Here is a 24053-nt window from a genome sequence, read left to right on the forward strand (position 1 = left end):
ATAAATTTGTATGCAAAGCTACCTACTAGCCATACTGGGTTAAATAACCCCACTTAGCACCGCGCTACCCTGTCTCATGCTAGAGACTTATATCGCACCTTATGTATCTTTGTATGTACCTTGATATCTTCAACCCCACCAAAATTCTTCGAACAACTGGAACTTTGCATGTGCTGTAAGCATTGGAACCTTGAATGATGGACATGAGTCAATCTCGGCAGATCTTAAATTTTGTGACGCTATTCCGATCTATTTTCCAATAATAAGATTCCTTTATATTTACAAGATTTACTTAATTATCTATTTCCTCGTTAAAAGCTCAAGTCCTATAGAGAATGCCACCGGCGCTTTGTGCCCTCTGCAAGACAGAGCGAGCCTTGATCAAGAGGCCAAAAAACTACCAGAAGCTTTGCAAGAGCTGTTTTATCCGAATATTTGAAGATGAAGTGCATCACACAATAACTTCGTCAAGGCTTTTCTTTCCGGGGGAAAAAGTTGCCATCGGTGCATCGGGTGGCAAGGATTCAACCGTTTTAGCTTCGGTGCTCAAGACACTGAACGAGAGACACAACTATGGAGTTGATTTAATACTTCTGAGTATCGACGAGGGCATTAAGGGTTATAGGGATGATTCCCTTGAAACAGTTAAACGCAACGCGGTGCAGTACAACATGCCGCTGAAAATAGTAGGCTATGATGAACTGTACGGCTGGACCATGGACCAGGTTGTGGAGACAATCGGCAAGAAAGGCAATTGTACTTATTGTGGCGTCTTCCGACGACAGGCTCTAGATAGGGGCGCGAAGATGTTGGGGATCAAACATGTCGTCACAGGTCATAATGCCGATGATGTCGCAGAGACCGTTCTTATGAACCTCCTTCGAGGAGATCTACCGCGCTTATCAAGGAGCACGAGCATTGTTACCGGAAGCGACGCGAGCGAGGTCAAGAGGAGTAAGCCGCTAAAATACTCATACGAGAAGGAAATTGTATTGTATGCGCACCACAAAAAGCTCGACTATTTCAGCACCGAATGCATCTACAGTCCGGAAGCCTTCAGAGGAAGTGCTAGAAGTTTGATCAAGAATCTAGAGAAAGTCCGTCCCAGTGCCATATTGGACGTCGTTCGAAGTGGGGAGGATATGGCGAGACTGGTACCCGGTGCTACACCAAGTTCTTGTGCTTGTGATGGGAAGGCTATACCTAACCGAGCCCCTACTGATGAAGATAATATCGGTGGCTGCGGTTCGTCAAATGGTCGCACAAACGGTGGTGAGATGGCGGCTATGGAGAAACAACTCAGAGAAAATGAAGCAGCCGAGACCGCCGGACTCGAAACAGAGGTCACGGCTGAAAAGCCCAAGGCACAATTTCATGACAGGTCAAACCCAGTCAACGGTCAACAAAAGACAGCAGGCACTAGTCTTCCCATCAGGTTGAAGCAAAAGCTTGGCACATGCGAGAAATGTGGTTATATGTCGAGCCAGAAGCTATGCCAAGCTTGTATGCTTCTCGAAACCCTGAATAAGAACCGTCCAGAGATTACGATATAGACATAAAGTAGGCAGGCGTTCCGGCATCCCTGGGTCTGTTAGAATAGGATTTAAATGATACCCTAAATAAAGTGATGACCAGCAACAGACGCACGACAAGACTGCTTGAATATCAGGGGCTGTATTTTATAGACTTTGTACAAGTAGTTGTCCGTCGTGGACATGTTTTTTCCTTCCCCAACCTCTCTATTATTCCATCTACGTAAATCGCTTCTCGACCTATATAATATGTCAGTTCCAGGTATCATCAACGTATTTATCAACTGCAGAACATACCCGCCATGGGTTGTTCAGCTCGAATCCTGCGGGGGCTGCGGTTGCGTCGCTCTGTCCTCGTAGCCATCCTGTAAGGCGCATGTCGCGGTTCATCACTGCGGGAAATAAAGTCAGTTTCCACCAAGCCCAAATACATCATATTGCGGATTTGCCGTACTCTGTCTATCCCACTGATCTAACGATCGCCTCGCCCTCTTGCCGCCGTTTTGCCAATTTCTAAATTTGGAAAGTCCCGCGCCAGTGGCGCTAAACATCTGATAAAGCCTTAGTATCCAAACAGTCTACTGTCGAGGTAAGTTGTCGTAGGCCAGGAGGTCTTACGGCTAGGATGATTCCATATGGAATCAGTGCTTCGAAGGGGACGGCCATTGCGGAACTACAGGCTGCGGTAAGACGAAAAGTTAGTGTGGAAACATTAGGGATATATCGTGATTAGGTTTGCGGGACTCACAATGATGTATGACCGCACGGTCGGTTGCAATTACTTGTTGAGGGTGTCAGTTGACAGGCAACTTGTAGTAGCTTTCTTTGTGTGATTGAGGTCGAGATGGTTGAGTTCGATAGCCAATGATGTCGACTCAATATTGCAGCCTAAGGCAGAATAATTTGCCTTGGCAGCCTTAGCGACGTTAAGTTAGTGAAGCAGTTCCAGGCTGCTTTGGCAAGCTTCGGCGTTAAATGGCTCAATGGGTCTAAGCTTTGGGGTACCTGGGGTACCATACATATTGGGTTAGTCAGTGCGCCTTCTAACTTGCATAGATGTTGTCAAGGCGACTTCCCAAGATGACTAAATTGTGGAGCCATAGCAGTTGCACCACCAACTTTAACTCACCACATCCAAAGACGGCGCGAGGGGGATTCATTTCATCACTTTCAAGTACATTAATCACCCTTCGTCACTTCTTTTATTATTTATTTTCCCAGGAAGACGCGTAGAATCCTTCTCCAAATCAAGGGATTCTATGACTAACGTGCAATAATTACCTTAGCCACGATATACGGCGCGTCTACAACCTCACTTCCAAGTCGGCGAAATAAACTCCAATCCACACGTCTCAAATGCCTTGGGTATTACCAGCATTCGATTTTATACCTATCCCGTCTTTGTACTCCCAATATTTCCGAGCTTCATAGTCATATTCGTCCTTTTACGACAGGTATGCGACAAGGTCCTCGGTAACGCGAAGTGGCGCGACTCGGAGGTGTTGGAGCACTCGTTACAAGATACACCTAATCCTATACTGCCGCCTCTCACATAAATAGAAAGACACCACACTTTAATACACGATACTCGTCAACCTTACATGCCAAATCCGTAAGGCGATGGCCAATACGCAACTCATGCAAGAAGAACTACAACAAAGCGTAGTACTGTCCGAAGAGGATGCCGAGTTTGAAGAGGAGCTACCAAACGACCCTATGATGGTAGATAGCGGCGGCCCCTTGCCCTCGGGCAACCCAGGGGATTCGGCCTATACAACGGCCGATCATATTACACAAAGTTACAGCAATGATAGTACCATAGGTGCGAACATGGTACTCGGAGACAAGACGGCTACACACTACGGCGCAGAAGGAGAATTAGACGGTATGCCAGTTAGTGGTGGTGAAGCTGGTGATCACGATGACGAGGCCTCGGTCAGCGATGGTGACATTCATGACGATGACGATGCCTTCGATGTTGATGCAGAAGGAGAGGAGGACGACGATGACGCTAGACAACATCATATTAATGCAAACGCTAATTCTAGCGATGAGGAGGATGTGGCAGAAGAAGCTGCCGACGTGGATGAAGACGAAGACGAAAACGAAGGTGTTGGCGCCGTAAAAATCAAACCTGGCGATACCGATGAAGAGAGCGATAGTGACAATGATATCAGCCTGATGTCAGGCTCCAGTCGGGAATCAGCAGCAGAATGGGAAGAAGCCGTCGAAAATGACGACGAAGAAGAGGAGGAGGAGGAGGAAGACTCTGACGCTGCTGACCCTAATAGCTGTATCTTTTGTAAAAAGGATGAGGAACACGATCCGGGAGAAGAATTCGAGGCCTACCTTGCATGCAAGAGATGTGGTGAACATGGTACGTATAATGTCTCTGTAGGTGTTTATCCCTTTTTATTAGTGATCTAACTTGCGACACTTAGCTCACCAACAATGCGCCCGAGAAGAAGGAGCACTTGACGATAAAAACAGTATGTTTCGCGCCCGATAGTTTATGTTTAGTTATGTCACTCACCCATTTATATAGATGCATCAATTTGGAGATGTCCAGACTGTGCTGCTGATGATTCAGGATCAGGCTCGGAAGCGCCTTTTGATCGTGAGAACGCAGAAGGCGATCACGATATAGAGCTGAATGGGGCTGACGATAGTGATTTATCCCCTACTGTGACCAGTCTATCAACCGCTCCCAAACTTGTCCGAGATCTACTCCCTTCTCAACGCGGCATGAACAAGCCGAATTCGCACTCTATTTTTGATCAGTCGATACCCGACGGAGACCCTATGGATTCGCGAAGCCTGCGGAAAAGGAAGACGTCGTCACCCGAGGCGGAGGTGAACGTAGAGGAAGCAATGTCACTACGGAAGCGAAGAAAAAATACTTCTGATGAATCTGCTCAAGACGAAGTGATACAGGAGACAGCAAACTCGGCAGAAGCATCAAGTAGACCAAGGTCAGGGCGTTCCCTGCGGCGCAAAGCATCAACTTCAGAGGCTCTATGCACGATTGTTAAGAAGTCGCGTTCTACCCTGCTGGTAAAGATGCGAGTGAGTGCTACGGAATTGCATAAACTTTCACACACCTCAAGAGCCCGGAGGAAACGATCTGGCCGGGCAACCACATCCCGATCATCTCGTTCATCCAGAAATGTCGCGTCAACACGAGCTGCAGCTGTTGCGGAACCACCCCCAATGACGCCGTTCTTTCCTTCCAGCTATTCCCAGCCATTTTACTCCTTTTATGATAAAGAACCAGATGAGCTTAAGGGTAAGCCATATGGTGGCATCCTAAGCGAGGAACAAGCGGATACGACGAAGACGCTACCCACTAAAGATGACCGGCGACGGTTCGATGAGGCGAAACAAAAGGCGGAAGAAGAATGGAGGAATAGATTGCTTGCTATGCAAGCCGAAGCAGAGGTACCAGTAAAGAAGTCACGGAAGGCTTCTGGTCCCGCAAGCCAGATTGAATGCATCGAATTTGGCGGCTGGGAAATAGACACGTGGTATGCTGCACCGTACCCCGAAGAGTATAGTCGCAACCGAGTCCTATACATTTGCGAATTCTGCTTAAAATATATGAACTCGGATTACGTTGCCTGGCGTCACAAGCTCAAATGCGCCGCAAAACACCCTCCTGGCGATGAGATATACCGACACGGCTCAGTTTCCTTCTTCGAGGTTGATGGTCGAAAAAATCCAGTGTACTGTCAAAACCTCTGCCTTCTAGCCAAGCTCTTTCTCGGTTCCAAGACGCTATATTACGATGTTGAGCCATTCCTATTCTACGTCCTTTGCGAGTACGATGATCTAGGCTATCACTTTGTCGGCTACTTTTCCAAAGAAAAGCGTGCGAGCAGTCAGAATAATGTGAGCTGCATCCTCACATTGCCCATCCATCAGCGAAAAGGTTACGGCCATCTGCTCATCGACTTCTCTTATCTTTTAACAAAAGTAGAGGAGAAAACTGGCTCTCCTGAGAAGCCGCTATCTGATATGGGCCTCGTGTCGTATCGAAATTATTGGAGATTGGTCATGTGCAAGTATCTCATTGAACACATGCCCGAAAACAAGTTGCAGAGGAAGGGCCTGAGCATTAGGCAGATATCAGACGATACAGGAATGACTCCGGATGATGTTATCTCGGCCCTCGAAGCACTCCGTTTCCTCGTTCGGGATCCCGTCACTCAAGTCTACGCGTTCCGGGTTGATATATCCTACTGTCATAAAGAAGTTGCAAAATGGGAGGCAAAGAATTACGTTAAGCTAATTCCCAAAAACCTCACATGGATGCCTTATGTCATGGGCCGTAGCAACGCTACAAATTTCGAGTTGGGGCCAGCCCTTAACACGATCGCTCCCCGCGAAGAGGACGAAGAAGTCAAAGCTGTCCAGACCCTGGAAGAGAGCGGTATTGCGACCGGAGACTTCGCTATCCAGCAGCCTGCCAACCAAAAACCGCCTCTAGGCGCCGAATCGTCCGTCCTCGAATCGACGGAACCAAATGATAATGCCATTATCGAGCCTCCTGAGGATATAAAACCTAATGGTATTGGCAAGGAAAACGCAAACACTTCTGCAAGCCGGTCTGAAGATCCAAGTACTTCGGTTGGTGCTACTGCTCCTGCGAATATTCCAGAGGACGAAAATGATTGGCTTAAGCCATATGAAACTATCCCAGCCAACAGATTCCAAGTTTTCCCTCCGATAAATAACAGGCGCACGGCCATTTCACGCCTCAACTCGAGTATTGCTAGACCGCCGCCTCTTCCGCGTATCCCACCTCCAAGCTCGCGACGAACTGTACGGCCCAAAGCTCGTCGCTCAACAGGTGGTGCCAGTATTCGGAAGTCGGCTCAGAAGACAACTTCAGGTAAACGTAAGCCTGGCGGCACCGGCCGTGGTCCCGGTCGATGGCCGAAGGGTACCAAGAAGAGTGATTACGGTAACGCAGATAGCGGTCCTGGTTTACCACCGGCATGGGTTGAGCGAAAACGACTGGCAGATCTAGCAGCAACTACCACAGACGAAAACGACACTCAAGACACAGTCCAGGTGCAAGTCACCGAGGCTAGCAGGAGTCAGAAGGGCAAGCAAGTCGCATCCTTCTCTACCAGTTTCGATACCACAGCCGATACTGCAACCAACAGCGAAGCCGCATTGCCCGGTGATACTGACGTCGATGTGGATATGAGCGGCGTTGGTAACTATCAAGAGGACGCAAGTGCAGAAATAGGAGAGACATAAAGCACCGTTTATAGTCTCAGACAGGTATTGTAGTTATTTGTATTATATCAGGTGTATAGTCGCGATGAGTTTTAGGGATTCGTAGGGAAGATATTCATTGATTCGCGACGCCGCGAGCTTAGGGAGTGTTCAAAGCTAAAGGAATGGCGTATGGCGAAGATATTTAGTTGCGATGCTGGTAGATACCTAATGGAACATTTGATTTTATCATTACTCAGCTTGGCTTTTTTTTCATGGCTCTAGTTTTAAGGTCTAGGGAGGTGTGTAAAGGCTCGAATAAATTCAGGGGTAAAAGCATTTATATGCATACCTACCTTCTAACGTCTGTCCTATGCTAATTAAGGTCGACTTTGCTCAAGACTAAAATCAATTCAGTGTTAGAAGCTTCTATTTTTACTTTCTTGCGCGATAGATGAACAGGTCCTTCGTTTCTTAAGCGGGATATTCATATCATATTCGTAGGTATTTGAAGCATTAGGCACTTACCTCCGCATATTACTGCTTGTGACATGATTTCGCTTCCGTAAGGGGGTGTTAGGCCATATATAACCCTTTATTCTATGTTATAGAAAACCTACTCACTAAATATCACGAGTCACCTATTGCAATAACTATTGATTTAATGTTTGGGATTTTGAGATATAGCAAGTCTTGACTGGTAGCACATTAGTTATTTAACGTACGTACATACTAAGTATGTATTCTTTATTCATAGTTGGTATTAGACCAACTGCTAGGAAAAGTTTTAGGTATTATTGGTTATAATAAAAGACTTCTATTGCGTATATTCTTAGTCCGACCTCAGCCAGATACATCGTTTTTTATGCTTCGACAAAGTTCTGTCCTTTCTGCTCTCATCCTTAGATGTATCTAGTGCCTGGGTAGGTTTCAACATCTCACCAAGTACGATTATTAACATTATGCCTCGACATGTAAAAGACATCCTGTGATAATAAATCAACCCTCGAATTTGATTTTTTATTATTGGGCTGAATTAACGAGGTGTTTCGCTTCGAAGGTCTGATGAGTTCGGACCTTTAACGGTTTATAAGTTCTATGTAATACTTAGCTTATAAAGCTTGACCAAGCTCCAACCAACTATGGAAGGCTGAATATGTGATTCTTCCTATGTTATATGTATGAATCCATTTCCCCAAGTGCCAGCTGATTGCACTACAGGTCCCTTTAGAGTATTTCCGCTACTTGTAACTAGCTGAACTATCAAGCTGTGTTTACAAGTACAAAAAAGCTACCCATTTTGAATATTTTCAGAAGTCTACAAAAGGAATTATATCATTATCATATATGAGATGTTTTATGTAATTAAATTTAGGTGGACGGTTGATAGAAATTGTACACTTGTATGATTAGTTACTTGTATGTATGAGCTTTATATACGGCTTAATGCATTAAACTCATAAACGCATATCATTTAAATCGGCTAAGGACGTATTCAGGTACAGTCGGCAACAACTTGTAATTGATGCCGTCTATGTTTCAGCCTTGCAGATAAGGATAAGGGGTAATGACCAATGATTACAGACACGGCTAAAGTTGAACTTTGTCCAGTTTGTTTGTTTAGTTTCAATTCCAACGCATCACCTGGCATCTTCCATTTCGATTAGACAGGTGTATCGTATAATGAATGGCCTCGCTGGTTCGAGGTAGTCAGCGGATTAGGCAGCTATGAAGCGCCCAAACATATTGAGCTTGGTAATGCCGGGCCGCGTAATCTCGACGCTATTCCTCTTGGCCCTGCATCAGCTTCTCATCGCACCCGTCGTCGCATACACGGCGCTATCGGACAACTTTCTTAAATTGGTCCCATCCGGAGGTGATGACTTCGATATTGAGAAAGGTAAGCTTCTCGCGCCAGTTTTAATCCCGCGGGTTCCGGGCACTCCCGGTCAGGCTGCTGTCCAAAAACATTTCGTGGACTTCTTCACCAACGAGCTACCAAAATGGAATATCGAGTGGTATAATTCAACTTCGAAAACCCCTGTCTCAGGGAACAAAGAGTTACCATTCGCGAATCTGGTATTCAAGAGGGAGCCACCATGGGTTAAAGAGGGACAGTCAAATCTGTTGACGCTCGCGGCTCATTACGATAGCTTGATTACCCCTGAAGGATTCGTTGGTGCTACTGATAGCGCAGTGCCTTGTGCTATTCTCATGCACGTTGCGAGGTACATCGACAAGTTTATTACACAGATGCACGACGAAATGTCTGCGCTTGGCGAAGGAGGAACTGTGGCGATGGATATGGGCGTACAAATTATCTTGTTCGATGGCGAGGAGGCATTTCAGAGGTGGTCGGAAACTGACTCGCTCTACGGATCCCGGTAAGCCTTAATATATATTCACCTTTGTACGATACAGCACGGACTGACGAAAACTCAGAGCTCTGGCTGAGCATTGGGAGAATTCCCCTCACCCAGCAATGTCGTTCTACCGCAACCCGCTGGATCAGATTAGCATGCTTGTGCTTCTGGACCTTCTCGGGGCCCCTGACCCAACGGTGCCGTCGTTGTTCCTGTCAACGCATTGGGCTTATAAGGCTATGGCCAGTATCGAAGATAGGATGCGTAAGCTAGATCTTCTTGAGTCGAAGCCGAAGCGCCCCTTTCTACCCGAATCGGAGAAGAAGCCAACTTCTTTTCGATCTCTCTACATCGAGGACGATCACAAGCCCTTTATTGCTCGTGGGGTGCCAATTCTACATATGATTGCCTCCCCATTCCCCGATGCGTGGCACACAATGGCAGACGACGGCGCCCACCTAGATATGCCGACTGTACGTGACTGGTCTAAAATCGTCACAGCTTTTACGCTCGAGTGGTTGGATATGATGGAGGTTGAACCTACAGAAGCTACCGATGGCTCTAGCGCCAGGTAGATAACTGTTAACCTATTTGATATGGATTGGTTGCTGGATCTTTTTGTATTTTATATGGGAGCGATTTTATGTTTTATGTATTGGCGTTGAATGGGCATAGTGATTCTCGCTACCTAAGCCCCTGACTTATTTCTCTCAACGGCAACGGTGTAAGGAAGTGCCTTTGTCACAAGCAAGCGTTGTATTGCAATAATTATCTCCAGTACTCCTGACTGCATATTACCAATAGGTAATACTACGTTCATGTATGCGCTCACCAGTAAGCAGGTCGTAATGCAATGTATGTATGGAGATTTTGTGCATAAGGGTACATTCGATGAAGCTGAAAGGTTTCTAAAGGGTTCAATTGAGATTGAGGACTCCACTAATCTACGTCATCCAAGACTCGACGAATAGGGTGACATGCTTCTACACATACTAAAGTAGGTACATACGTAGTAGTACATACGTGGAGTACATTATGTACATAAGGTAATGCAAGAACCTTATGTACAATACGTAAATGTACTGGAAATGCTCATGTGTAAAACGGAAGAAGCGTAGCTTGCGCGACGCTGACCAACAGGAAGACAGTACACGTCGATGGGGCTCACGGGGACGCTTTCCTGCCGCGTCACAAATGGCCACCCTAAAGTAAGAGTAATGGAAGTACATATTTTATGTATTGTACCATGTACGTATCTTATCATGTACCTAATCAATTATCCCGCCTGACTGACCCCATACAAGCCAGCCAACCAGCCAACCAGCCAACCCATTTCAACCTTATTATTATGTAGGTACCTAGGCAGGTATGTAAGTAGTCTCCTATTTTTGCCCATTCTAACCACCTAATCTACTCTAATTTTCAATGGTTGCTGATTTGCCTTTAACAATCATCTGCTTTCCCTTTCGTCAATTGTTAATTGTAAAGACGAAAGGATAATCTTACCATTTGAATTATCTATTTTCCGTTATTACTTGGTTTTAGCCTGTAGTTATTTAATCTTGCCCCTTTTCCTCTGTATTGATAATTCTGCCTTTTTGTTATTCGAAGACCTTCGCCGGTTACACGACTAAGTTCTAATACTTGCAACAAATAACCCCGGGTACGTATCGCTGCTGCGTCTCCTGTTGCCAAGGCCCGCATTACGCCTGTCTCGTCTCTTTTGGGTGCGTACGGTATTGTACAACGTGTACAGGCACAGCTTTGGGCTCCCCTCCCAACTTCCTCAGTTCATCAATTAAAAGTTATTCTAATCGACCAATTCCACCAACCTCCTCCCCTTTCTCCGAAGAACTCGGCCCCCCTTAATCGCGATTAAACCACTAGAGGATCTGTGCTTGTCTATTTCCTCATTCTGAGTCGCGGGCAAAAGTTGTCGTCGGAGCTGTCGACGGCTCTTGCATTAGACAAGTCTGCGACGACGCTGGATTTACAATAAACGGTAACTGAGAGATAATCCGCCGGCTGGATTGCGCTTTCGTCGCGCCGACTACTGATCACTCTGCGATCGTATCATCCCCAACATTTCAACCCATCACGCCACAGGGCTCGTCTTCGCCTCCTCCTGTTATTATTGCATTCGCATAGCCGGTTTCGTTCGTTTGGAGGAATATCGCCAAGATGTCTAAGGTTATGAGAAGTGTTAAAAATGTCACCAAGGGTTACTCGAGTGTCCAGGTCAAAGTGCGCGAAGGTCAGTAGAGTGCAACCATTTACTATCCGTCCATACCGGACTATCTTGCGCCTGGTTGAAGTTGAATGCTGATTTATTTTCCTCAGCGACGAGTAATGACCCATGGGGCCCGACCGGAACCCAGATGAGCGAGATCGCTCATCTCACATTCAATTCGTAGGCTCACCCGCAATTGCACTATACTTGCGGTATACCAGTTTCTCTAACTACTTCTCCAGATCGACCGAGTTCTATGACATCGTTGACATGCTCGACAAGCGCCTAAACGACAAAGGCAAGAATTGGAGGCACGTGTTGAAGGCTCTGAAAGTCTTGGATTATTGTCTTCACGAAGGGTCCGAGCTCATCGTTACCTGGGCGCGGAAGAATATTTACATCATCAAAACCTTGCGCGAGTTTGTCTATATCGACGAAGAGGGCCGGGATGTAGGACAAAATGGTGAGTTATTCTGAGATGTGATTGAAAGTCGTGCCATTAATTATGGGTATCTAGTCCGAGTTGCCGCGAAAGAGTTGACTGCTTTGATTCTGGATGAAGAGCGGCTGCGAGCCGAACGCAGCGATCGGAAGACGTGGAAGTCCCGTGTTACTGGTATCGAAGAATTCGCGCCTGAGGGCGCCACGGTCCCACGAGCAAACCACCGACCTCACCGAAGACATAGCGACGAGGAAGAGGATGCCGAGTACAAGTTAGCAATAGAAGCCAGCAAATACCAAGAAGAAGAGGATCGAAGGAAACGCGAAAGCCGCCAGGGACCTGAGGATGATGACGACTTGGCTAAGGCCATTAAACTTAGCCAGGAAGAAGATGAACGAAGAAGGCGAGAATTGGAAGAAAGCAATGCTAGTTCACTATTCGACGATGCTGGACCGAGCAACGCGCCTCAACCGACTGGTATGAATATGGGATACCAGCAAGGCAGCAATGTTGATTGGCTTGGAAACCCGATCGACCAAAACCAGATGATGCAACCGCAGCCGACCGGATACGTGAACAATTCGTACACTGGGTACCCAGCGAATGGCTACACGAATGGCTTTAACAACGGTTTCAACCCTCAACCGACAGGTGTGTATGACCCATACGGTCAACAGCAGCAGCAGCAACAACAGTTTCAACAGCAGATGCAGCAACAAAACACTCTCCAGCTTCCGGCGCAGCAATTCCAAATGCAGCCTACTGGATACAATCCTTACGGCCAGCAACCCCAGTTCCAGCCTCAGTTCCAACCTCAGCCTACTGCTTCTCCAGAGCCAGTCGTCCAGCCTGGAAGCAACAACCCATGGGCTTCTAACAACAACCAAGCGGCACTCAAGCCGATGCCCACCGGGTCGAATAATCCCTTCGCTAGCGGTTTTGGACGACAGCAGCAGCAATCCCAGGCCCCGGCAATCCCTACTCTAAGCAGCTTGCAGAGTCTTCCTGAGCAGAAGTCGCTCCAGGGATTCACTCCGTCTCCCCAACCCCAACCCCAACCCCAGCCGTCCTTTCAAACACAGCAGCCTCAGAAGCAGCTTAGTGAACATGAACGAAAGCTTAACGCCCTTCTTGCTAGCGGCGACGGTATGGACACATTTGGAAATACTGGTGATCTTCGTATTCCTTCCCAGCATACAGCACCTGGTACCTTTGTCAATTCGGCTGGTGCAGGCGCGAACAGGCTCACGGCCGAGGCTACGGGCAACAATCCATTCCTTCGGCAACAGTTCACCGGCATGCCAACGGTATCTTACGGCGCACCGCAGATGCCTGCGGCTACTGGACCGGCTGGTATGAATGGATACGGCGGGGCGAGCAACCCGTTCGCGGCACGGCCGCAACAGAATAACAACCAGGGGCAAGACCTCATCCAGTTCTAGAATTTCTCTTTGCGAGGGCGTTCGCGATGCAGATCGCGCGCTCTTCATTCGCATGTGGTGATGCATGCATTCTCCTAAGTTGGGTGATACCCATCCTAGTTCACATTTCTCGTATTGCGTTCTCTGCGCCCTCCGGCCGACTAATGGTAGATAGGAGTTGGGTACCGGAGGGTTGCTATTTGCTCTCCAAGGAAAATCATAGGTGGGGGTTAGGTCTACGATACAATTCCCTCTCCTGCCTCGCTGTGCTTTTAGGTAGAAGCTGGGACGGATTTCATTTGATGGCAGCAGTCCCGTAGTGCCAAAACAATCAATAGAAGACATTGAATGGGCCTCTTTTTTAAAAACGGTGTAGCAAGATAATATTGTTATAATTGAACGTGATGTTTTCAAATCCCGACCCTCTTATCCTTATACCCTGACTGGATATATAAACATGCATACATATCCCATGTATACTCGCCATTCCCATCTGCTTTTGCCTGAACGCCCGTCCTTCCAGCTTCCATCCAGAGCAGACAGGCAAAACAGATACTATGTAGTTAAACCCTGTGTGCAACTTAAAACCAATCCATAATAGAGTAGCAGTCCACTTCGTACTCAAGACGGGTGATGGGTATATACAATTCCAACCTAACCCAGTCCAGCCCAGCCCAACCACTCCCTTCTTACCGCCCTTTCGATACAGGTTTTCGGGGCATATTAAAACAGACCCCGGCACGGTAGGTAGCACAAGGTAGGTAGGTAATAGCGTAAAATGTAGAATGGGAGGGAAATATAGCGCAATATTAGAACGTAACGTAATGTAATGCAGTGTGGGTATCCGGGTATCTTGTAAGTTTGCTTCTATCTCCCTCCAGCTTCTTTCTACGTCGCGTCTTCTTCTTCCGTAGCACGCCCCCCTTTGTTCGTCTGTCGAGCGGGCCCGCCCATTCTCCTATCTTCTTGTCTGTTGTTGCATCCCGGCCGGCTGTCTCGGCTACCTCTTGGCTTGCCGCTTGGGTCCTCTTGCTCCGTCCTGCGGTTTCCAGACACGCGCTAGATGGGCGGCGTGTGGTGCTTGGAGAGATAGATACTCGGAGCCAACTCTCGCCTGATGATGCGACTTCTGCTAGATTCCCAGTTCTGGGTATCTTGTCGTCTCTGGGACTAGCGAAGCAGACGGAGGTTTCTTCAGTTGCGCTCTTCTCGTTTCTCGACTACCTGCTTCTTTCTGACTGACTGGCTCCCGTCGTCACCTGTCGAGGAAGATACCTAGAAACTCCTCGCGGCTGACGCCGCCCTTGCCCTCGACGTCGAACTGCTCGATCATGCTGTGCAGCTCGTTGTCAGGCACGTCTTCGCCGAGTTCTTTGACGACACTGCGCAGGTCGTCGACGGTGATAACGCCCTTGCCGCCGCGGTCGAATAGCGCAAACGTCTTGAGCAGCTCCTCGCGCGGGTCGCGTGCTGCTACGTACCGCGCCGCGACTGATTGAAAGCCCTCGCGCGATAGCCGCAAGTCGACTACGCCTGGCGTGGTTTGCGGCGGCGGCTGGTTCGGGAGGGATGGCAGAGGTGTCCAGCCTGGACGCGGTCGTGCGGCCGACTTAAATGACGCGATGAGATCGGGCCGCGAGAGGTTGGAGAAGCCGAGGGCTTGTAGCGCGTACCGGAATTCGCTGAAGTCGAGCTGTTCGTCTTTGTTCATGTCGAAGAGGTGGAACTGCGCGTTTGTAACCGCTACTAGTTAGCTTGATGGTCTCTTCTATATAGTGTTTGCCTTGCTTCTTGGTTGAGGCTTCGCATAGTTGTTATACGTAACGAGATATGGTCGCGTATGGGCTTGGAAAAGGGGGCACTCACGCAATCGTTGATCTCGTTCCGATGTTCGTCGCTTATCTGATCCCAAGGCTCTGCGTGCTCTGGATTCCGAATGGGGGCTGCAAATCGCGTGCCTGGTCTCGTTGACCCTGGCCGCACTGACGCATTGTATTCGTTCATGGCGCTGCTCGCGTAGTTGTTCATGCTCTCTTGTACGTGATGCTCTGAGCGCGTAGCCCTAGGAGCTATACTCTTTTACGCGCGAAGGTTGCGAGTCGTACTTTAAGAGTGGAAGTCGTTGTCGCTGGGTAGGTTGGTCGCGTTATAGGGCTGGCAATTAGGATTAAAGTAGAGATGGCACTTCAACGGATTGGTGTATCTTGCGTGATCCCGGTTCGAGAGAGTGAGAGAGAGAGGTAGCGAGTGACGGGGAAGCGGTAAGCATGCAGGCTATTGATTATACGATTGCATGCGATTAGAGCCTGCAACGGCAAGAAATACGATATCTAAACGAGCTAATAGACTCTCGGTATGCTGACCGATACGGAATCGGAATTTCGGGCTGCAGAGACTAGGTATAGCAGAACGGGTTGAATTCTAGCGGTCGCGAAACTGCAATTCGAAGTTGTAGGTGGTCCCGGTTGACGCGAGCCGGGATGCGCAACGCACGGTTGGAAAAATGGGGAGGAAGAAAAAAAAAAAAAAAAAAGGTAAGTAGTGCAGAGCCAATGAATGGATTATACTGAGTGTATTAATTAGGTCGGAAAATTAAAACTTCACTTCCTATTCTTTTTTTGTGTGGTTGCATACTGCAGCTCAACTCGCGATGTTTTTTTTTTTTCTCTTCTTTCTTTTTCCGGTGTAAGTCAGGGGGTTGGGCGCGACGCACGATGGAAATGGGGTACACGTAGACGCGCCTGATAGGTACCTGCAAGCTTAACAGGTACACGCACTATTTTACCTGGTCGTACTTACGGAGCTAGCCTTGTCCCACCCGAGAGAGTCGGGGCTAGGTAGCGGTTATAGTACCTACTGTAATGAGGCCGCCACGCGTTGCTCTTACTCATATGTAGCACCATGAGTTGAAGTAGCTTATGGAAGCTTCACCACGATCCATTGAATATATCATAGATGGAAAAATAGCAGTCCAAATTTATACTAAACTGGTTGTTGTCTTATGTCGAAATATACATATCACTAACCTAAGCACTTCATATAATTCACCCAAGTGGGAGATGAGTGGTGAGTGGTGAGAGGTGAGGAGTAGTTTGTCGATTTCATTATATCCATGTTCAACTCAACTTGAGTGGTCATGATGATTTCTCAATTGTGCTTTCTGGTTGGGGCGCGTAGAAAAAGCGACTTATGAACACAGTATGTGAAAACCTCACAGAGGAAATGAAAATGAACCGTGGAAGAGGTAATAGCCACAATATGTAACCAAAGCTTGCTTTATTAAGTTAGGCTTCATACCTATAAGCTGTGGTCCAAGCTCCCTTTTCTCAGGGTACCTATGTATCATCAGCCTCACCAACTATTACATAATCGCCACATGCCTCTAAGTAGTTACAAACCATTGAATATGTTCTTGGGAATTCATCCATTCGACATTTGCATGCCTCACATTATATTGTATAAAATGCAAAGATCGTAGAATAATTGCTATATTGTATTGTATGGCTTTAGGTAGCTCGAGTAGGCAGACAAGAGCAGGCAGTGATATGTAAATTTTACGTGCGCGTGACCAGTGACTGGTTTCTACTTTGTACATCCAATGTTGCAGAATAAAAGCACATCCTCCCCATCGAATAGAAATCTTCTAAGTGTGCTCGGTGCTCTAGACGAGATACAATAAAATTCATCTAAAATAAGTATCAATACTATATATATATGAGGAAGAAGGTACGACGATAATATGTACCTAGCTAGATATTTACACTACATGCAAACGGCCTTAGGCAGGTACAGGTCTCGCGCAGCAAACTTGTGGACCCACTATTTACCTAGTTTAAACTCTGTACATAGTGAGGAGCCAGAGGTGGTCCGGCCTCCTCCTTATCCTGGGCAACCCAACCGTGGCAATTCTCTTTACCTTACTACTTTCCCCCAAGGCTAAAACCGTCACATCTACGCATCTTCTACAAATCACGGATTTGTGTCTTTCCTTAGTCAAGGTATCGTACCTGGCGCATATAGCCATTAACTTCTTATTCTACAACGGTCTTTGCCATATTTCCCCTTACGTCTATATTCTTCACTTTTCTACGAGGAAGGAATTGAGGCATCTTCATACATCCGGTCCTCTCGAGGCCCCAGCAGCGCGGATCGCAGAAAAAAAAAAAGGTCGAACCCCAGTTCGCGATACTTTTTACCTTGCGCATCATCGCCTAATTACTCCCACGACACTCCTCTGCATCAGAATCAACCGACCGCCATCTCGGCTATTGACCGTTTACCTTCCATGTCTTCTTCTATTTAGTGTTGTCTCTCCTCCCAAATTCGATTCCACGCGTCAGACGCGCTCTTTCACCATCTCGCAGGCCGCGTGCCTCGAGCTGATTTAATCCTACTCTAATATATCGAACTGTCACCATGTCAGGCTTCGGTGGATTCGGCACCGGTGCTGGTGGTAGCGGCTTCGGTAGCAACTCCAACAATACCTCCACTGGATTCGGTGGATTCGGTGGCAATAACGCGACCAATACAACAGGTAGGCTTCTTGATATTCTTCTATCCCTTCGATCCCTTCTATTCTTCCCCCAACACCCAACTAACTCGGCGTGGTTTCTCAAGGCTTTGGCGCAAATACTACCACCAGTGGCTTTGGTGCTCCCGGCAATACAGGGGGTGGCCTATTCGGTTCTGGGAGCACACCGTCCAGCTTCGGTACCAACACTGGTAAGTGGCATATTGCCACGAAGATCATTCGGCTCTATTTTTTTATCCAGTCTGCTTTGAATACTATTTTTAATTAGGATACTAATGTATTTCTCTACAGGTGGATTCGGATCGACGAGTAATGCCGGCGGCGCGTTTGGTTCTAAGCCTGCCTTCGGTAACACATCTACGAGTGGCGGCTTGTTCGGTGCCTCTACCACATCGACCTCGGGTGGTTTCGGTGGCGCCTTCGGAACTACAAACAACGCTTCGACGTCAAGCCCTTTTGGTGGCGGTAGTGGTGCCGGTACTGGTTCGTCCATTTTTGGAAGCAACAATAATAAACCGGCCTTTGGAACCTCGAACACTGGCACGACGGGCACTGGGATTTTTGGGGGTGGAACTACGACTAATAATACCGGTACCTCGACCGGCTTTGGCGCGTTTGGCAACACATCGAACGCTCCCACTAGTACAGCACTAGGTCCGGTGGGAGACCCCCCTGGTACTGCTAACATTACGAATTTTCAGCCACTGGTAGAAAAGGAGAGCGCTACCTCATCTGCTCAGAACTCCTTTCAGAATATCCTATTCCAGGATCCGTACAAAAAATGGTCTGCAGACGAGCTAAGACTTGCTGACTACGCAGCCGGGCGTCGCTATGGCGGCGCTTCGGGCACTGGGACCTTCGGTGTCGGTTCCGGCTTTGGTGGATTCGGCACGAGTAACCAGCCAGCAAGTTCATTTGGCACCTCGAACTCGACTGCGAATACCGGCGGCGGTTTATTCGGTAATACCCAGTCATCTGGTGGGTTTGGAGCACAGAATACCTCTGGCGCGACTGGTTTTGGTTCCAACACTGGTGCTGGCGGTGGCCTATTTGGCGCCAACAAGCCAGCAGCGACAGGCGGCTTATTTGGCAATTCTGCGACGCCCCAGCCGGCACAATCCGGTGGTGTGTTTGGCACTGGGAACACTGGGTTCAACACTGCTAATACTGGCACTGGTTTCGGATCTACGAATACCAACACTGGAAGCTCATTGTTCTCGAACGCCAATAATCAGCAGAAGCCTGGTTTCAGTTTTAGCAATACAGGTAACAATGCTACAGGTGGCTTCGGCAGCAACACCGGTGGTTTTGGTACTAACACTAATACTACTGCAGGTGGTGGTCTCTTTGGTAACACCAATAATACCAACCAGACTGCTGGAACCGGCCTTTTCGGCAATACGGGTCAGCAGCAGAATACTGGTAGTGTATTTGGTGGCGGCGGCGGCGGTGGTTTTGGGGCTCAGAATCAACAACAACCCGGATCGTCCCTATTTGGCAACACGCAACAGAAGCCGGCAGGGACAGGCCTGTTTGGAAGCACCACCACCACTCCTGGAACCGGTGGCGGTCTATTTGGTGCATCAGCTAATACCGGCGGTGGCTTTGGGGCAACCAACAATCAGTCTGGCGGGCTTTTTAACAACAAGCCTGCTACTGGCACCGGTACCTCTGGGTTATTTGGGAACGCTGGTGCAACTCAGAACACCAATACTGGAGGTGGCTTATTTGGGGGCTTGGGTCAGAATAATCAGAACCAGCAGCAACCACAACAAACCTCCGGCCTCTTCGGCTCAAGTCTTGGCCAAACCCAGCAGAAGCCGGGTCTATTCGGAAGTACTACACAGACGGCCGGCAGTAGCCTTTTCGGTAACCAACCCAATCAGCAACAAGGTTCATCCATATTCGGGACGTCGACCGCGCAGCAACAACCGCAGAATAACGGGCTGGGAGGCTCCTTGTTTGGCAGTTTGCAGGGTAACCAGTCTATACCATCTCTGACTGCAAGCATCAATGATCCAACTGCGTACGGGTCTCTATTTGCTAACCTAGGCAACAACGAGGTATCTGACCCCGGCCCACTTGCAACACCGACGAAAAACAAGCAAGCTAGGCGGCCCTCCATTCTCCCCTATTATAAGCTAAATCCAGCCTCTACGTCTCGATTTGCCACGCCGCAAAAGCGTGGGTATGGCTTCTCTTACAGCACCTACGGAACACCAAACAGCCCCTCAAGCATATCTAGCACCCCAGGAGCGTTGACGCAAAGTCTATTAGGCGGTGGTAGCTTGTCACGCAGTGTGGGCAGTTCCCTCGGTAAGAGTGTCTCGTCGAGCAGTCTTCGACGGAACTTCAATATTGAGGATAGCCTGCTGGCCCCTGGTGCGTTCTCTGCTAGCTCCGGATCGAGGATGTATGGCGGTGGCAGCGTCAAAAAACTTGTTATCAATAAGGATTTACGCAGCGATTTATTTTCAACTCCTACAAAAGACAAGAGCTTGCCCGAGACCCCCAACAGTTCTCGAAAGCTAACTAAACGAGTCAGCTTTGATACCAGCAATGTTGAGGCCATTGAAGATGGCGAAGCTACACATGAGTCAAATAACGCTACTCCGAGCGCAGAACAGTTAGGCTATGTCCGACCGAAAAACGTCAATGGAGTCAATGGAGTCAATGGCTCTAAGTCAAGTTCTGCCCCTGAAATGGAACAGGTGAAAGGTAATGAGCTAGCGGTAGTACATGAAGAGGAAGCCGTCTCACCCGAAGGCCGTAGTCCAGCGACAGCTCCCTCTGATGGAGAACCCGGTAATTATTGGATGAAACCAACCAAGGAGGAAATTCAACTCATGAATAGGGTCCAACGCCAAAAGGTCCCCAACTTCACTGTTGGACGTGAGAACGTTGGCTATGTCAAGTTTAGGGTGCCTGTTGACCTTACTTCAGTCGATATCGACAATATATTCGACAGCATCGTCATCCTCGAGACCCGGTCCGCAACCGTGTACCCCAATGCTGCCAAAAAGCCACCTGTTGGCAAGGGTTTGAACGTTCCCGCGCTAATCAATCTCGAGCATTCGTGGCCTCGTTCCTCTCGGAAAGGAAAGCCTATTTCACTGACAAGGCATATCGAACGCTTAAAGAGAATCCCGGACACTAAGCTTGAGAACTACAATACGGAAACAGGCGAATGGACTTTTTCAGTGGAACACTTCACTACGTACGAGCTAGATGAGTCCGATGAGGACGAAGAGAGCGAAGTTAAGCCGCCTGCTGACCCATCGCCTTTTCCATTAAAAAGGGCCCAATCGCCATCGCCGGCTCCTGGTTCTGATGACGCTGCGTCCGATGTAAGTGACGTTCTGAGGGATAAGCGAAGCCATCCTGCACCACCAGGTGCTTTTGATCCTGACCATGATTCTTACGTCGAAGATGACGCAGAAATGGCGGCAGTTGCTGGACCCCAACCGTCTTTTTTAGGTAATCGCTCCGTGGGTTCTACGTCCAATGCTCTTGTTCCTATGGATCAAGACGATATGGACGATGAATATGCGACGTCCGAGGCACACGAAGATGCGAGTGCTTCCCTCGGACAGCATCTTGCCGCGGAGCGTGACGACAACTCGTTCGACGGGTCGCAGTTCGACACTGTTCCAGAGACCCCTGCCGGTATCATGAGAGCCCGAATGCGGGCAATAAAAGGCTCGGCGACACCGATGAAAGTCCAGGTCTCATCCGGAGATGACTGGATGGACATGCTCAGCAAGACAATTAGTCCGAAGAAGCGGGATAGGGCGCTCTTGAAAACGATCAACGAAACCGATCACTATCGTGCGTTAGACGAGGCCCCTCGCGAGGTATCTCCTACAAAGAAACGTATCGTACCGGATAGTCGGGGGTTTGCAACGAGTATCGATTTGATGAACTCGTTGTTTGAAAAGGCCAAAACTCCCGCCGAGAACCTACAAGCGTCTGTGCGCCCAAACGGTGTCAAAGTCAGTACCATATTTTGCCGCCGTCCCTTTTATCGCACTCGAGTATAATGGATGGATATTATTATACGAGTTACTAAAAGCTAGTTCGGAATGATGTTTGCTAATTTTAAATTATAGTGGCCATACAAACGACTCACTAAACATCTCGACGAAAGTAACATGGACGAAAAAGACCGGATTTGGCACGACACTATACGACCTACCTGGGGCCCAAATGGCACGCTTGTATTTTCTGCAACCCCAAGTAGCTCGGCATTTGGAAGATCAAGTCGTATATCTGAAAAGAATGGACTTATGACTGTATTAAAAGGCGGTATCGTATCGGAATCACAGGATATCCGAATTGCCAAATTCACGAATGAGGTATGTTGAAAAACTTCGGTACTTTACGTGATTGCTAATATAACTCATCCAGATGTCAGCCAGAGCCATTGATGCACACACCAAATTAGCACAAGTGCAACTCATCGACGGCGTACCAACTGTTAGATTGAACCCGAAGACAGTACTGAAGGACTTCTCTGTCGGGGGTAATACCAAGAATGCAGCCGAGGAGCACGAGAAGCTCGTCTGGGAACTTGCTAGTGTACTTTTCGATAGCATTAAGGTTCCCAGCGACCTTCAAACCGACCCTGATGCGCCAGAGAAGCTTCGCCGGGAGAACTTATCACGCTTTTGGGAGCGTATGGTAGAAGATCAGACGAGCAAGATGGCCGCAATGGCTGGATCAAGTGAAGAAAAGGCATTGGCTTCTTTGTCTGGTCACCGAATCGCAGAGGCTTGCAAACATCTGCTTGATGGCAAAAATTTCCGCCTAGCTACTTTGATTTCTCTCATTGGTGCTAACGATGTTAAGAAAGATATAAAAGAACAGATGAAGGAGTGGCAAGACGCAAATGTGTTATCCGAATTCTCGCAACCGATTCGCGCGCTTTACGAAATGCTTAGTGGCAACGTTTGTGCTTGTGAAGGGACTAAAGGGGCATTGGAAAATCGTACAGAGTCGTTCCTAATTTCGAAGAGATTTGGTCTCAATTGGCAGCAAGCCTTTGGACTAAGGCTTTGGTACGCGACTTCAGCGGAAGATAGCATTGCGGATGCGGTGGAAAAATATAAGGAAGATGTGGAACAAGACAGGGAATTGCCACCTACCACATGGTTCATCGAGCATGGCATCAAGGGCATCTGGAATGATCCAGATGAGGATTTACGAGAGGATCTCCTTTGGGGATTATTACGATTATACTCGGACACCCAAGTAGATTTGGAAGCGATACTACGACCGGAAAATTCTCAATTATCCCCTCTTGACTTCCGACTATGTTGGCAGTTAGGCCAAGCGTTAACCTCTACTGGACGTGTCTCATTCGGGAAGAATGCCATTGAAAAGTCTGATTCTGTCACTATTTCTTTTGCATCACAGTTGACGAACGAGGGTAGCTGGCTTGAAGCAACTTTCGTTCTACTACATCTTACAGATCCCGAGGCTCGATGCAAAGCGATTCAGGACCACTTATGTAGGCACGCCGGGCTAATCGGAAACGAAGACTCGAACAATTTCAAAAAACTCGCAACAGACTTCAAGGTTCCAAGACAGTGGATTTGGCACTCGAAGGCACTGTTCGCGCGGAGCGTCAAGAAAGACGCGAGCGTCGAAGTACAATGCCTTCTCCGTGCAGAGTCGTGGGCCGAAGCTCATCGCACTTTTATTAAGGAGGTCGCTCCGGCCACTATTATCGAGCGTGACTATGACACCCTAGCCGACCTACTACAACAGTTCGAAGGTCACCATTCACAGGTACCCGACTGGAACGTCGGTGGCGAAATCTACAAAGCGTTCCTTCAATTGATGGGTTGTCAACGACGGGCCGAGAATCCGTCCCCTGTTTTGGTCAATGCTCTACTCGAAGGACTGCCGGCCATGCATGGAAATACCCCCGAAGCCGGTATTACAGAATACGCAGCTTTGACAGACATGGCGGCTGAAGTGGCAAAGGTGGTCGCAGGTATGGCGAGGGCAGGAGAGGTAAGTCATTTCTCTAAACCCAACCTTTTTGAATACATTATTAACGTTATAAATTAGATGGAACATGAGCGCATTTTACAACTGCCTCTGACGGAGGATGTCTTGTTGAAGCATTCCAGGGATCTCGCCTGGTCACATTACTCAACAGTGATGGCAGGCTAGTAAGAACACTTCAAGCCGCGATAGTATAGGAAGGAATGAAACAGATAACATGAATACCTATATCTGTGTTAAGGATAACAGTACCTTATAGTAGATAGATAGTTCTTCGATAGGACTAGCAATGTGCAATG

At 48.1% G+C, this 24053-nt stretch overlaps 7 protein-coding genes across 7 annotated transcripts; 5 read left to right on the plus strand and 2 right to left on the minus strand.

Moving 5' to 3' along the window:
- The first annotated feature begins 145 nt into the window (after positions 1–145).
- Positions 146–2173, plus strand: F5Y00DRAFT_248604 (adenine nucleotide alpha hydrolases-like protein). The gene is made up of 3 exons (XM_048009461.1): positions 146–1772; positions 1830–1924; positions 1987–2173. The coding sequence occupies exon 1, from the start codon at positions 336–338 to the stop codon at positions 1551–1553; it is 1218 nt and encodes a 405-aa protein (XP_047860375.1). The 5' UTR covers positions 146–335; the 3' UTR covers positions 1554–1772; positions 1830–1924; positions 1987–2173.
- F5Y00DRAFT_266522 (uncharacterized protein) lies at positions 1752–2198 on the minus strand (the record flags this gene model as incomplete). Its single annotated transcript, XM_048011952.1, has 4 exons — positions 1752–1772; positions 1830–1924; positions 1987–2083; positions 2151–2198. 4 exons carry the CDS (start codon positions 2196–2198, stop codon positions 1752–1754), a joined length of 261 nt encoding a protein of 86 aa, XP_047860376.1.
- Positions 2199–2641: 443 nt separating this feature from the next.
- F5Y00DRAFT_248606 (uncharacterized protein) lies at positions 2642–7112 on the plus strand. Its single transcript, XM_048009462.1, has 3 exons — positions 2642–3909; positions 3974–4021; positions 4078–7112. Exons 1-3 carry the CDS (start codon positions 3153–3155, stop codon positions 6795–6797), a joined length of 3525 nt encoding a protein of 1174 aa, XP_047860377.1. The 5' UTR covers positions 2642–3152; the 3' UTR covers positions 6798–7112.
- A 1180-nt stretch (positions 7113–8292) lies between these two features.
- Positions 8293–10000, plus strand: F5Y00DRAFT_248607 (glutaminyl-peptide cyclotransferase). The gene is made up of 2 exons (XM_048009463.1): positions 8293–9139; positions 9198–10000. Exons 1-2 carry the CDS (start codon positions 8484–8486, stop codon positions 9691–9693), a joined length of 1152 nt encoding a protein of 383 aa, XP_047860378.1. The 5' UTR covers positions 8293–8483; the 3' UTR covers positions 9694–10000.
- A 1061-nt stretch (positions 10001–11061) lies between these two features.
- On the plus strand, positions 11062–13269 carry F5Y00DRAFT_198728 (ENTH-domain-containing protein). Its single transcript, XM_048005310.1, has 4 exons — positions 11062–11372; positions 11459–11528; positions 11591–11811; positions 11866–13269. The coding sequence occupies exons 1-4, from the start codon at positions 11300–11302 to the stop codon at positions 13230–13232; spliced, it is 1731 nt and encodes a 576-aa protein (XP_047860379.1). The 5' UTR covers positions 11062–11299; the 3' UTR covers positions 13233–13269.
- A 751-nt stretch (positions 13270–14020) lies between these two features.
- Positions 14021–15239, minus strand: F5Y00DRAFT_266526 (uncharacterized protein; the record flags this gene model as incomplete). The annotated part of the gene is made up of 3 exons (XM_048011953.1): positions 14021–14375; positions 14471–14937; positions 15078–15239. The coding sequence occupies 3 exons, from the start codon at positions 15237–15239 to the stop codon at positions 14021–14023; spliced, it is 984 nt and encodes a 327-aa protein (XP_047860380.1).
- A 2284-nt stretch (positions 15240–17523) lies between these two features.
- Positions 17524–24028, plus strand: F5Y00DRAFT_198788 (nuclear protein 96-domain-containing protein). The gene is made up of 6 exons (XM_048005311.1): positions 17524–17745; positions 17829–17933; positions 18034–21734; positions 21852–22097; positions 22150–23760; positions 23818–24028. Exons 1-6 carry the CDS (start codon positions 17628–17630, stop codon positions 23920–23922), a joined length of 5886 nt encoding a protein of 1961 aa, XP_047860381.1. The 5' UTR covers positions 17524–17627; the 3' UTR covers positions 23923–24028.
- The last annotated feature ends 25 nt before the right edge of the window (positions 24029–24053 follow it).

The sequence above is a fragment of the Daldinia vernicosa genome (assembly GCF_022497035.1).
Source record: "Daldinia vernicosa strain CBS 139.73 unplaced genomic scaffold F5Y00scaffold_74, whole genome shotgun sequence".
NCBI classification, from domain to species: Eukaryota; Fungi; Ascomycota; class Sordariomycetes; order Xylariales; family Hypoxylaceae; genus Daldinia; species Daldinia vernicosa.

Excerpts from the sequence above, each read along its gene's own strand:
- F5Y00DRAFT_248604 (XM_048009461.1), top strand. The coding sequence starts at position 336 with ATGCCACCGGCGCTTTGTGCCCTCTGCAAGACAGAGCGAGCCTTGATC.
- F5Y00DRAFT_198788 (XM_048005311.1), top strand. The coding sequence starts at position 17,628 with ATGTCAGGCTTCGGTGGATTCGGCACCGGTGCTGGTGGTAGCGGCTTC. Across the intron at positions 17,746-17,828 it reads TAACGCGACCAATACAACAG|GCTTTGGCGCAAATACTACC; the intron begins GTAGGCTTCTTG and ends TGGTTTCTCAAG. Across the intron at positions 17,934-18,033 it reads CAGCTTCGGTACCAACACTG|GTGGATTCGGATCGACGAGT; the intron begins GTAAGTGGCATA and ends ATTTCTCTACAG.
- F5Y00DRAFT_248606 (XM_048009462.1), top strand. The coding sequence starts at position 3,153 with ATGGCCAATACGCAACTCATGCAAGAAGAACTACAACAAAGCGTAGTA. Across the intron at positions 3,910-3,973 it reads CAAGAGATGTGGTGAACATG|CTCACCAACAATGCGCCCGA; the intron begins GTACGTATAATG and ends TGCGACACTTAG. Across the intron at positions 4,022-4,077 it reads AGCACTTGACGATAAAAACA|ATGCATCAATTTGGAGATGT; the intron begins GTATGTTTCGCG and ends CCATTTATATAG.
- F5Y00DRAFT_248607 (XM_048009463.1), top strand. The coding sequence starts at position 8,484 with ATGAAGCGCCCAAACATATTGAGCTTGGTAATGCCGGGCCGCGTAATC. Across the intron at positions 9,140-9,197 it reads GACTCGCTCTACGGATCCCG|AGCTCTGGCTGAGCATTGGG; the intron begins GTAAGCCTTAAT and ends ACGAAAACTCAG.
- F5Y00DRAFT_198728 (XM_048005310.1), top strand. The coding sequence starts at position 11,300 with ATGTCTAAGGTTATGAGAAGTGTTAAAAATGTCACCAAGGGTTACTCG. Across the intron at positions 11,529-11,590 it reads GCTCATCTCACATTCAATTC|ATCGACCGAGTTCTATGACA; the intron begins GTAGGCTCACCC and ends CTACTTCTCCAG. Across the intron at positions 11,812-11,865 it reads CCGGGATGTAGGACAAAATG|TCCGAGTTGCCGCGAAAGAG; the intron begins GTGAGTTATTCT and ends ATGGGTATCTAG.